The sequence below is a fragment of the Eubalaena glacialis genome, chromosome 18 (assembly GCF_028564815.1).
Source record: "Eubalaena glacialis isolate mEubGla1 chromosome 18, mEubGla1.1.hap2.+ XY, whole genome shotgun sequence".
NCBI classification, from domain to species: domain Eukaryota; kingdom Metazoa; phylum Chordata; class Mammalia; order Artiodactyla; family Balaenidae; genus Eubalaena; species Eubalaena glacialis.
The window spans coordinates 55,515,343-55,528,477 of record NC_083733.1 but is presented as its reverse complement, the minus strand read 5'-3'; the positions used below and the strand labels follow the sequence as shown (position 1 = coordinate 55,528,477).

The window sequence follows — 13,135 nt, the reverse complement described above, 5'->3', positions numbered from 1 at the left end:
TCCCGGGCCTCTTATCGCCGGCTGGTGACTGGCCATGAGACACACTTTTGCGAGTTTAGGGGCTGAGGTGTGCTAGGAATGGTTGGCAAAATGTGGAACCTAGCTGTTGACAGAGATAAAAATTGCTGAGACCTAGGCCACAGAGAGCCGAGTCAGGCTCCACTGGAGCCCTGGGGAGAGAGGGGTGGGCTGGGAAGAGCTGGAATCCAAGGGAAAAGTGAGAGTTTTTCACTTGCCAATGCCAGAAAGCCTGAAACACAAAATCACAGCCATCAAGTGTCACTGTGGGGTGGGGACTCCAGTAGGGACCACGCATGTCACCCTGATTTGGAGGATGCGCTCAGAGTCTCGTGGGCAGGCAGGACAGCTCTGGGTCAGAGTCGGTCCCTTGGAATCACATAGGCCTGGGTTCCTGGAAAAGTGATCTTGGCCAAGTGGATTCACCTTGTTGAGCCTCAGTTTTCCCTCTCCCTCTGTAAAATGGGACACGCTACCCACTTCATGGAATTGCTGGAAGCACTCATTGAGATCATGCATATAGCTCAATGGAACAGTCTAGAGATTACAGAAATAGACCCACACAAATGTGCCCAATTAATTTCCCCTTCCAATGAATTTTTGCTTTAAGAAGCAAAAGCAATACACTGGAGGAGGGAGAGCCTTTTCCATAAATGGTGCTGGACATCGGCAGGCAAAAAAAGGAACCTCAACCTAAACCTTTCACCTTAGGCAAAAAGTAGCTTTGAAAAACTCAAAGTGGATCATGGACTTAAATGTAAAATAGAAAACAATTAAAACTTCTAGGAAGGGAATTCCCTGGCGGTCTAGTGGTTGGGATTCTGTGCTTCCACTGCAAGGGGCACGGGTTTGATCCCTGGTCGGGGAACTAGGATCCCGCGTGCTGCACAGCGTGGCAAAAAAAAAAAAAAAAGGGAAAAACTTCTGGGAAAAAAAAAATCTTCAGGACTCAGGACTAGGCAGAGCTCTAAGATTTAACACCAGAAGCATGATCCATAAAAGGAAAACAATGATAATTTGGAGCTCATCAAAATTAAAAACTTTTGTGAAAGACCCTGTTATGAAGATGAAAAGACAAACTAATGACTGGGAGAAAATATTTGCAAACCACAAAGCTAAAAAGGACTTGTATCTAGAATATATAAACATTGAAAAACAGAGATGTTCAACATCATTAGCCGTTAGAGAAATGCAAATTAAAACCACAATGAGGGTTTCCCAGGTGGCCCAGTGGTTAAGAATCTGCCTGCCAATGCAGGGGACACGGGTTTGAGCCCTGGTCCGGGAAGATGCCATGTGCTGCGGAGCAACTAAGTCCGTGCACCACAACTACTGAGCCTGCGCTCTAGAGCCCGCGAGCCACAACTGCTGAGCCCGTGTGCCACAACTACTGAAGCCTGCGTGCCTAGAGCCCGTGCTCCACAACAAGAGAAGCCACTGCAATGAGAAGCCCGCGCACTGCAACGAAGAGTAGCCCCCGCTCACTGCAACTACAGAAAGCCCATGCGCAGCAATGAAGACCCGTCGCAGCCAAAAACAAAACAAACAAACAAACAAACAAAACCCCACAATGAGATATCATCACACACCTATGAGAATAGCTGAAACGAAAAACGGTGATGACACCAGAGAGCGACAAGGATGTGGAGAAACCGGATGACTCATACCTTGCCAGTGGTAATGGACAATGGTACAACCACTCTGGAAAATAGTTTGGCAGCTCTTTTTAAAACTAAAAATGGACTTACCGCAAAGTAAGCAATTGTATTCTCTTTTCTTCCTAAACACTTCTCTACACGTAATACAGAATGGTCAGCATATCCCTTCACAGAAATAACAATGTTCTCAACTCCTTGAGTAAATAGCACTCTTAGAAACATCTCTCCCCCACGCCCCGGAGCTTTACTGAGGTGTAACTGACAAATAAAACTGTAATATATTTAAAGTGTACAACGTAATGATTTATGTATACATTGTGAAATGAGTACCACAATTGAGTTAATTAACACATCTATCATCTCACATACTTATCTTTTTTTGGGTGAGAATGCTTAAGATCTACTCTCTTAGCAGATTTTAAGTGTACAATACAGAATTATTAACTACAGCCACCATGCTACACATTAAATCCTCAGAACTTATTCATCTCATAACCCAAAGTTTGTGCCCTTTGACCAACATCGCTCCATTTCCCCCACCCCCAGGCAACCACCATTCTACTCTGTTTCTTTGAGTTCAACTTTTTTTTTCCTCCTGCATTTCACACCATTCTGCTTACTCACATCTGTAGCCTTTGCTCTGTCTGGAATGACCTTCTCCCTCTTCTCCGCGGCAAACTCCTACTAATCTCTCAAAGCCTTATTCAAATGCCGCTTCCTCCTGGCAGCCAGCCTAGACCTGACGCTGGGCTGAGCTCCCTCCTCTGAGGCCTGAGTCTGTTAGAGCTCTCATCAGAGTGCGCATCCCTTCTAAGACTCTCTCTCCACCACAGCAGCACTGAAAACAGGAACCCCTGTGAGTGAGTATCTCAAATATTTCTCCTGGCACCTGGCACATGGAAGGCTCTGGGGATCCTTTGCTGATGAAAGCTGAATGGTGGCCACTAGAAGACGAAAGACTGAGTATGTTTCCCCCAGTTTTACAACAGAGGCTTAGAATCAAACAATGTTTAGTGTGGTGGCTCTCGAAGTGTGTTCCCTGGACCAGCAGCCTTGGTATCGCATGCTCTACCCCAGTCCTACCAAGCTGGAAACTCAGGGGTCAGACCAGTAATCTGTACTTTAACAAGCCCTCCCTCCGGGTGATTCTGAAGCTCACTATTTAAACAAACTCACTCACTCAATCCATCTTTCATCAAATATATACCAAGGATCTACCATGTGCCAGACCCTGTGCTGTGTGATGGTAATAATATTATACAAAACAACCTGGAAAGGTATCGTATCTTGGAGAGCAGGCTTGTTCGTGCACACATGCATGAGTATGCATGCACATGTGTGTGTGCACACACGCTTAACTGGGCTAACAGAATGGAGAGTGCTCAAGGCCATGGTCAGGAAATACACATGAAGCGAAGGGCACAGGGGCAGCACGTCACCTAGTGCAGGGGGAGGTACAGGGAAGCCTTCCTGGAGGAGGAGCTTCAGCACTCACATTGGAGGAATGGTGTCTGTGGAGTGGGTGGGGGTGAAGATCATGAAGAATTTCCATGGGGAGGATTCTGAAATGCACACAGCCTGCCTAGGAAATCAGAAGTGGCCAGGGCAGCTGACGTGCAGGGCACTGCACAAGGCTGGAGAGGTGGGTGCGTCCCAGTGGCCAGCGTGAGGCATGGAGGCTGTGTCCTGAGGGCTCTGGGACACAAGGAGGGTTTGGAGCAGGGGACAGACATGGCCATATATGCAAAGACTCCCCAGTTACTGAGTGGTGGGTGGACCAGAGGAGGTGGCACAGAGGCTGGGGGCTCAGGGAGGTGGCCAGGGTGGGGCACTGGGGAAAGGAGGAGGGGGCGGAGATGCTCAGGAGGTTGAAGGGATGGACCACGGTAGAGGGGAGGGGGGGAAGGGAGACATCCAGGATGAGGTGCACAGCTCTGGCCTGAAGACAGGGGAGTGGTGGGGCTGCCCCTCAGACAGGGACCCTGGAGGAGGAAGGTTATAGGGCACCAGGGCTGAAGGCTGCTGGAGAGCAAGCTAGAGAGCTTGGGTTTACCCCAAGGGCGCTGGGGAGCCAGGGAGGAGTTGGGAAGATCCCTCAGGCTGCCAGACTGGAGAAGGGGACAGGACTGAAGCCCGACAGGCCATGACAACTGGGTAATGCTGGTGGCCTGGTCCTGGGGAGCACAGGCTGGAGTGAGGTGAATGGTTGTTCTGGAAGGCGCCTGCTCTTGCGCAGACAAGTGATTCAGGTGTCAGGAGAACGGCAACCGAAATGCTGCTGCAAGGACAGGCACGGCAAGTCCTGCCCAGGCCGGCTTGGCCCTACATCTTAACACACACAGCCCACCCTCCTGGAGGTCCTCTGATGACCTTCAGGGATCCATAAGCCCCATAAAATGGCGAATAAACTTGTGGGGTAAGTGCATTTCCTGAGGAAGAAGGATTCTGGCTTTCACCAGATTCCTTCACTGAAAAGAGTGAAGAGACTCTGACCTTTCTGGGGATGGCTTGTATCTTGCGTAGGTGGCCGAGCCGGGGGTGGAGAAGCTCCCAGAAGGCTGTCGGTAGGGAGGGACTTTGTCGACCCCTGCTGGTGATGCTGTGTAAGGGGTTTCTGGGAAGCTGACGGGCCTGGAACAGAGACAGGAGGGAGGAAAGTGGTGGGGGTGAGCGAGGAGGATACCCCTGCCCTCCGAGGAGGGACAGCCAGACCTCTCCCTCAGGCCCAACCACATCCCATCTGATTCACCTGCTATCCTCCCATGGGCACAGAGAGAGGGCTGCTGAGCAAAGGGCAGCAGGAAGCCAGGGCACCCCTTGCCTGCCTTCCCACTGCAGCTGAGCCTGCCCCCCAGCTTCTGTGGCCTGATGGGGCTCTGATGGGGCCACGAAGACCGTTCTCGCCCACGCCTGGGACAAGACGCTCCTCTGCAAGGTGGATTCCTTCATTACTTGGAAAATTTTCTTTATCTTTTAATATATAATATATTCAAAAGCATTTATCTTTAAGGTATATGCCATCATAATAAAACAAACTCCCTGAAGCTACCACCCAACCCAAGAGCTAGAGTGGCGGCAATACCTGTCCACTGGTGGGCTCCTCCCCTTCCCACTTCCCTGCCAGAAGGAATCACTGTCCTAAATTTTGTGCTTATCAGTCCTTTGACCTTTTAAAAAAATATATAGTTTTAATCATATACAGTAGGGTGGATTTCCAACCTCAGACCCTGAGCTCCCCAGCCCTGGGCCCTCACACAAGAGGCTCATAAGGCAAGTTTAAGGGAAGGAGGAAGCGGTGGGGGGGGGGGGCATATAAGCACAAGAAGAAAAGGAGAAAGACTGAGGAGAGGAAGAGACTGGACAGCAGGGGAAGGAGAGAGAAAAGGGCAAAGGGCGGTTGCAGACAGGAGGGAGGTGCGGGCTGGGCTGGTGCCCTGGGTGGGGTGTGGGGGGTGGGGGAAGTCCTTACCTCTTGCTGTGCAGGGGCTGGGACTCCCGGAAGGGGACCATGGGGGTCTGCTTCGGGGGCCGGCTCAGGGACTGGGCGTGCCCGGGGGTGGCAGGAGCAGCCCACTTGGAGGCTGGGAGAGAGTTGTGGGACGCGGGCCCGCTCCACTGCCAGGGAGCATTGCTGCGATAAGGGGGCCGGCCCCCCGCGACCAGGCTCTCCAGCTCCGTCTTGGGCTCCGAGGTATTCATGTCATAGGTCTCTGGCCACCCCCTGGGAAGAAAAACTGCGTTACTCAGACAGGCCCCGGCCCACCAGCGCGCACACCTGCTGAGCATCGCAGCAGCACGGGCTGGGCTTTCCCACCCAATCTGAACGGACACGGCCTATTTTAAAGGCCCAGTAGGTACCCTTTAAACTGGTCTGACATGTAGCAGCTTGGAGGCCTCAACTGGGACAGGGCCCAACAATGTGGCTCCAACGCTTGGCGCTCTCTGCCTCATCTCCTCTCCCCTCCTCTTCCTCTCTCCTCGTCTCCCTTCCTCTCCCTTCTCCCTGACCCAGGCCTTGGGTCAGCCAGTGTCCTCTATGGGCTGGCTCGGCCCCCCCTTGGTGGTTCTTGGGGCCAGGAAGGCGGATGCCCTCAGAATCAAAGGACAGTATCTGCCTTGTTCCAAAGAAGCTCAAAGGCAGCTGGAAGAGGAGCAGGTGACCTACTTTGCAAGGTGGTTAAAAAAAAAAAAAAAAAAGCCACGAAATCCAGAACCTTGAAATAGATGCAGAACGGCCCGTGAATTCCCCCAGACCAGGCTGCCACACATGCACCGCAGCGTTCCTGGCTCTAGGTAGGGAGATCCACAGGCTGGGTTGGCATCTTCACCACTGCTGCAGTGCAGCACGGGAGGGGGCTCTGAGCCCGAGGAGGGGGCCGTGCTCACAAAATCCACCTCCTAGCAGCTGTGGGAGCTGAACTCAGAGGAGCCCTTGGCCTAGAAGTTCTCCTGCCCACACTGAGCCGATCCTCTGTGGTTCTCCTGAGTCCCCTGGAGCCTGGGGAACTTTCAGGGCATCCAGCAAAAGATCTGGTGGACTTGGTGGCTGGGAGCCTGTGGGCCCAGGTCATGTCTGCTAAGGAGTCATTAAAAGGTGACCTGAAGATGTGCTCTGGCACCTGGGCCAGACACACAGCGCCGCTCAGTAGCACTAGAGTCGGAGCTGAGCTGACGTTCAGCAGCTCCTTCCAGCAGCCTCTCTGGATTAGCAGGTGCCCATGCCTCACAAGGTACCAGGTGAGGAATGACAGCATACAAATGTCTACCAGAACCCACAGATACGCCAGGCCTGAGCAGAGGTGGAGGGGGTACCATCATGGCCCCAGGCAGTGCACACCTGCTACTCCTGCCTGCTCAGCTTCTACACCCCTTCTCCTGAGAACAGGTCTGTGTGCTCTAGGTGGGGCTGACCCCACTTCTTGGCTCCAGGTATGAGCATGTGACCCAGGCCTGCTGGGCAGAAACTCTTCTCTCTCTGGACACAATGACAGGCACAGGATTGTCATGTGCCCCAAGCTGAGCCAATCAGAGGCAGTGAGCATCAGCTCTGGAACTACCGGGGGAGAGATCTATTTCCCTGGGCTGCTGAGCTGGGGAGACCTAAGCTGGAGCTGTGAGGAGGGAGAGGTCATCTTTGTCCCCGTGAAGTGGGAGATGGCTTGAGAATGACAGCAACGCACCAAAGGAGACAGGTGATAAAGATTCCTGATGAAGATGTCCCTGCATAAAGCCACACTTAAATCTTGCCCCATCTCCTAGTCTTATCAGGTGCATTCGCTAGTAAAGTCTCTCTTTTGCTTCACCTCTGTTGCTGGTAACCAGAATTCTAATCAGTAGATACACTGAAGAGAGAAGTAAATCGAGGCACAGAGAAGTTAAGTAACCTATCCAAGGTCACACAGCCAGTAAGAGGTGGAAACTGGATTTATCTATGTATCTATGTACCTATGTAGGTACCCATGTATGTATGTATGTATGTATCTATCTATCTATTCTTTTTTCTTTTTTTGGCCATGCCACACGGCTTGTGGTATCTTAGTTCCCCAACCAGGGATAGAACCCACACTCTTGGCAGTGAAAGTGCGTTGTCCTAACCACTGGACTGCAAGGGAATTCCCGGAAACTGGATAGTAAGCTGACTTGAAAGCCCACAGCTTTAACCACCATATACACTGGCCCACTGAACAGTGGTTTGGGAACCAGTGAGTAGATTTTTTGGGTCCCTTCTGCCCCAGTTACTGACAGCTTCATCTTTGGTCAAGAGTCCCTGGGCATGACGTCAAAGAGGGAAACAGTCATCTTGAAGGCAGCACAGAGTGATGGAGAGCCAGGGCTCTGAGGCCAGACGGCTGGTTCAGATCCCAGCTCTGCCACTTATGGCCTGTGTGGCCTTGGGTGAGGGATTTTCCTTCTCAGAGCTTCAGTTTCCTAATCTGTAAGATGGCTGCGAGCATTAGCAGAAAGTCTGGCGCGTGCCAACTGCTTAACAAACAGGAGCTCTTGCCGTTGTCGCCTTCTCCAGCCGATTCTGTGGACTGTCTACCTGTCATTCCCACATGCTCAGAAGCGAAAGTCTCCCTTCCGCCTTCTGAAGTCCAACCACACCCACCTGGGGGCTCTGGAACAAATTCCTTCCCAGTGATCTGAGATCCGTCAGCATCTAAATTACCCTGAGCGCTCAGTAAAGGAACACAGATTCCTGGGCCCCATCTCAGCCCCTCTGAATCAGAGTCCTCTTTGAGGTGGGGCCCAGGAAGCTGCATTTTACCAAGCTGCCAGGGATGATGCTGACATGAGAAAAAGTTTACGAAGCCCATTTCACTGATTTAGTCTTTGAATTGTTTTTAAAAATTAAAGTGGTATAAAAGGGCATCCCTTTCCCCGTCTCCGTCCCCCAGTCACACCCACCAGAAGCACCCACAGCTGCCAGGTTTTTACATATTCTTACAGAAATAGCCTATGCACATACGTAAACATGATTTAAAACAGAAATAAAAAGAATATTACACTTAACTCCAGATCCCATCTTGCTTTTTTTTATTCTTCCCAATTAACGACATTTCTCACCAGGCCCTCTCAGCACAAAGAGACTCACTGCATTTTCTTTATAAACAATCCATTACTATTCCATCACGTGGATGACCTGGGATCTACTCAGCCAATCCCCTGCGGCTGGATATTGAGGTTTCTTCTAGTCTTTTGCTTGCCCAACAACGCTGCCCTCAGCTACGTGCGGGAGACATCTGAGAGCGGATGCCCCTGGTTTGCAGACCACTTTTCCTCTCTGCCTCCTTGTCCTTGATTCCTGACAGCCTAGTTTCTGGGGGCCATGGGGATTCCTTTCTTATCTCTACTACTCACTCACTTGTGGGGTTTCAATTTCCCTTCTCAAGCAGGAGTTTCTACCCCCTCCCCCTTCAGACGTCTTAAGTACAACTGACGAGGACAAAAGCAGCCCAGGTCGCCTTCCCCATCAGGCAGCGAGAGACAGCAAGATGAGAACATCCCTCTTGAGCCTGTGCAAGCACCCAAGGTCACGACGACACACCTCACTGGGGGCTCCGGAATGCCCTCCCGGCTACCTGGCCCAGGCTGGCAATGGCCCAGCAGGGCAGGGCTCACTTGAGAACCCCAGCCTTGCGGCCTGGGGGATGTGAGGATGATCCCCTGTATTCTGTTCAGTGTCTGAAGAACATGGGGTCCAGACACACGCCATACAGAGCCTGGCTGGAGGCAGGGAGAACCCTCTGCTCCTCCTGGTGTGTTTCCCCTCAGAGCTTATCGTGACATTTGAGCCTGGAGGCCAGGGCTGCAGCAAGAGGCTGGAGGGACCCCAGCGCTGGGGTTATCAGCTCTGCAAATGAGGCCAGCCAGACGCCTCTGCATTTGAAGAACAACAAAAACCACGCAAGTCCCAACCCACACCCGCCCCTGTAAGCAGGAGATCCTGTTTCGGTGGCCGCCTTGTAAAGGGAGCAGGATGATAGTTTTTCTCCTAAATAGGGCAGGGAGCGGAACCCGTCTGGCCACACCCTCCCGGCCCCATCTCCCCAGAGTTGGAGAAGGGAGCCTGCAGACATTTCCTTTTGCTTCAGCTGGTCCCTACCTGTGGGTCCAAGGACGCCTTTGCAGCCTCTGGCGCTCGCAAGTTTTGAAGGCAGGGTATCTCGTGCGTGTGTGTGTGTGTGTGTGTGTGTGTGCGTGTGTGTGTGTGTGCTCGCCTGTGGGGTTACCTCAGCTTGACTTGCCCCTGCAGAGCGCGGAGCAGGTGTGGCCAGGCCTCGGCTCCGTGCAGGGGTGGAGGCGGCCCCGGAAGAGGGCTGGGAAGAGGGGATGCCTGGGGCCTGGCCGAAGTCCCGAGGCTGAGGGGCTGGGGTGCGGGTGGCTAAGCCCTTGGTTGCAGCAGGGTTTAAGCCTGCCCAGACCACCCCCGACCAAGGTCAGAGCAACAAGACTCAAGAAGGTGGGGCTGGTGCAACCAGAACGCACACGCCCACAGCTCGCAACCGCTTTCAGAGGCAGCTGAGGACCTGGACACGGAAGCTGGACTGAGTTTTGCTCGCCACTCAGTAGCCGTACAGCTCTGCACAAGACACTGGGCCACTCTGGGCGTCAGTTTTCTCACTGGTAAAGCGGGGATCACACCAGCCCTGCGAGGTCATGTATATAAGCACTCAGTGTCACCTCATCTCGTGCCTTTCTCGTGGCTCACTCAGCTCCAGCCACATGACCCTCTTTCTGGCCCATCAACAAGCCAAGGGCCTCTGTCCTCACCTTTGTGATGGCTACTCCCTGCCCGCAAGGCCCCTCTCCTGGCTCCTTCTCGTCTTCAGGCCTTCCCTGACCCCCTCATCCAATGTCGGGTCACGCCCTTCATGCGCCTCACACCCAGGATCTCATAGCTGGTGTCTTCAGAGCGCCTCCTACAGGCCAAGTCCTGTTCCATGTGCTCTGCAGGCCTTACCTCCCCCGAACTCACAACCACCTCTAGTGAAAGATCTATTCTTGTCCCTATTTTACAAATGAGGAAACAGGCAGAGAGTGGTGAGGCCACCTGCCCAGGGTCACAGTTAATAAGAGGAGGAGCTTGGATTCAAACGTAGGCAAGCTCCCTGCAGAGCCTGCCTTCCTACTATGCTCAGCTGCCTCCCCCTTTGGCTATATGAACCATCTTACTTGCTTACTTGTTTATTGTTTGTCTCCCCCGATCCATTCAGCAGGGTTGTGAGGGCCCAGGCCTTGACTGTCCTCTGTGCAGCTATGTTTCCGGCACTTGGAATATAGTGATTCTAGAGAGAATCACTGTCTCCAGACCCCTCTGGAGGTTGCGAGGGTACCAACTCATTATCCTAAGAACTGCATCTATCCTGCCTTCCCTGTACAAATTATACCTCAGAAGAATCATATAGTTGCTGAAGGATAGTTCTTTTTAGAAGAATTCCAGGGATGTCCCTGGCAGTCCAGTGGTTAAGACTCTGGGCTTCCAACGCAGGGGGCACAGGTTCGATCCGTGGTCGGGGAACTAAGATCCCGCATATTGCAGGACGGCCAAAAAATAAAATAAAAATTAAAAAAAAAAAAGGGAAGAATTCCAGCCAATAAATAACACAGGAATGACAGAAATGAGGACATCACTTCAATGTGCCCTGTAATGACATAGCGGATCCAGGCAATGATCACGAATGGCTGCTGAGAGCTGAAGGGAAACGTATGGTCACAGGTCAGGTTGCCACCATCTGAACCCTCTGAGCGCCCTTAGTATCACTCACACAGGGACAACCAGACATTTGATGCCTCCTAATGACATAGGGGATCCAGGCAATGATCACGAATGGCTGCTGACAGCTGAAGGGAAACGTATGGTCAAGGGTCAGGTTGCCACCATCTGAACCCTCTGAGCGCCCTTAGTATCACTCACACAGGGACAACCGGACATTTGATGCCTCCTAATGGATGCACACCTGGGAAGTGCCGTTACCAAAAGAAATTCAATCAGAATCTGATCAAGCTTCTATGCCGAACTTCAGTTTATAGGAAATACACATGCTAGAAAAACAGGTTAAAGGACACCAGAGGGGTGGTGTCCAAGCAGCTAAATCCAGGACACGGGAAATTCTAAAGGACAAGTGAGCTGGTTTCCTCCCAAAGTAAGTTGTAAGAAAAAAATAAGAGGGAGGGGAAACTCACAGATGAGAAGAGCCTGAAGAGGCACATCAACCAAATGCCACTGTTTTTAAAAAATATCTCTCTGATACAAAAGAAGTTAAAGATAGACTGGGCAGTTGATGCTGACTTTCTGCTAAAATTTTTAAGTGTAATAATAATTTTTTAAAGGTCCTGACTGGGTAGAGATACATTCCAAGGAGTTGGGATTGCTTCAAATAATCCAAGGTGGGGAGGTATGGAATTAAAAAAAAACAAAAACTGGGACTTCCCTGGTGGCACAGTGGATACGACTCCATGCTCCCAATGCAGGGGGCCCAGATTCGATCCCTGGTCAGGGAACTAGATCCCACATGCATGCTGTAACTAAGAGTTTGCATGCCACAAGTGAGGAGCTGGCAAACCACAACTAAAGAGCCCATGTGCTGCAACTAAGGAGCCGATGAGCTGCAACTAAGGAGCCCACCTGCTGCAACTAACACCCAGCGTAACCAAATAAATAAATAAATAATTAAAAACAAACAAAAAACAAAACAAGAACTGGCCACATGTTAATAAATGTTGAAACAAGGGGCTCAGCATACTTTTCATATGTTTGAAATGTTCCATTAAAACAAAACAAAAGAAAACAAAATGAAAAGAAACAAACACTGCACTGGCTTCCTAGTGAACAAAACCCAAGCTCATCACCATGTCCAGAAAGGCCCCCCAGTCTGTCCGTCTCTCCCATCTCGCAGCCTTGCTCTCTGTGCTCCAGCCACACCAGCCTCCCTGTGCTGCAGGAACGCACCACACACACTGACACTTTGGAGACCCTGTCCTGGCTTGTTCCTGTCTCGGACCCGCTAGCCCGGAAAACTACATGGTGGCCTCCACCCGGGAGCCTTCCCTGACCACCCCGTAAGCCGCTCTCCCGCCACGCTGCAAACCCTTCAATGACCCCACTTTCTCTTCTCAGACCTCATCACTGCCAGGTCCTGTATTATACATCTATTTGATGATTGCCTGTCCTTCCCTCAGGACACAAACTCCAAGGGAACAGGCGCTTTATTTTGTTCACCTGTGCCCGATTAGGCAGCACCAGCCCTGGGAGTCCCGGGCTGTATCCTGAGCACTTCAAATGGAGCGTGCACACAGTAGGGGCTCAATACATATGTGCTGAACAAGTGAGTGAAGTGCCATGTGCCCTCAGGCAAGGACTTTTAACGCTGTGTGCGACTAAGGAGGTCGCCCGTCTCACAGGGCTGTTGTGGAGGCTGGATGGGACAGCACGCACGTGGAGAGCTTAGACTGCGACTGGCTTGCAGGAGAGGTTCCACAGATATTAGCTCTGACCCTGTCACCACTATCACTTTTCCCACTGAGGGAGGGCTTCAAGTGCTAGCACCTGGGGAGCTGCCGACCTTTCAGGGTGGACAGACTTACCTCCGGGGCGTGCCGTCGTCGAAAGGCGGGATGATGACCACCTTGACGGTGACGGAGGTGCGCAGCAGGTCGATCATCTGGTCATGGGTCAGCGTGACCACGGCCACCTTGCAGATCTCCACCAGGCGGCTGCCCTGCCGGAGGCCAGCCTGCCAGGCAAACCCGTAGTCCTCCACCTCAGCCACGGTCCCGTCGTACTTCACGTGGAAGCCCAGCTGCCCGAGCCCGTTCCGCCGCAGGGTCATGTCCACCGTCTCCCAGCCATTGGTCATCACCTGCAGGCAACACGTGGGGTCTAGCCTCACAAGCTGCTCGGGGTCAGCTCTTGTGGGAGGCTCCTGGTCAGATTCTGCCCTTTGAGGCCAAAGACC

General features: G+C 52.1%; 1 protein-coding gene across 8 annotated transcripts in view; it reads right to left on the bottom strand.

The window, feature by feature from the left end:
- The window catches only part of SIPA1L3 (signal induced proliferation associated 1 like 3), a 236,803-nt gene that overhangs the window by 49,944 nt on the left and 173,724 nt on the right, over nt 1-13,135 (bottom strand). For all 8 annotated transcript variants that reach the window (XM_061174284.1, XM_061174283.1, XM_061174276.1 and 5 more), the window contains 3 exons: nt 12,765-13,039; nt 5,146-5,397; nt 4,170-4,307 (listed from right to left, as the gene is read on the bottom strand). In XM_061174284.1, coding sequence (XP_061030267.1) covers nt 4,170-4,307; nt 5,146-5,397; nt 12,765-13,039 — 665 coding nt within the window. The remainder of the gene's footprint in view (nt 1-4,169; nt 4,308-5,145; nt 5,398-12,764; nt 13,040-13,135) is intronic.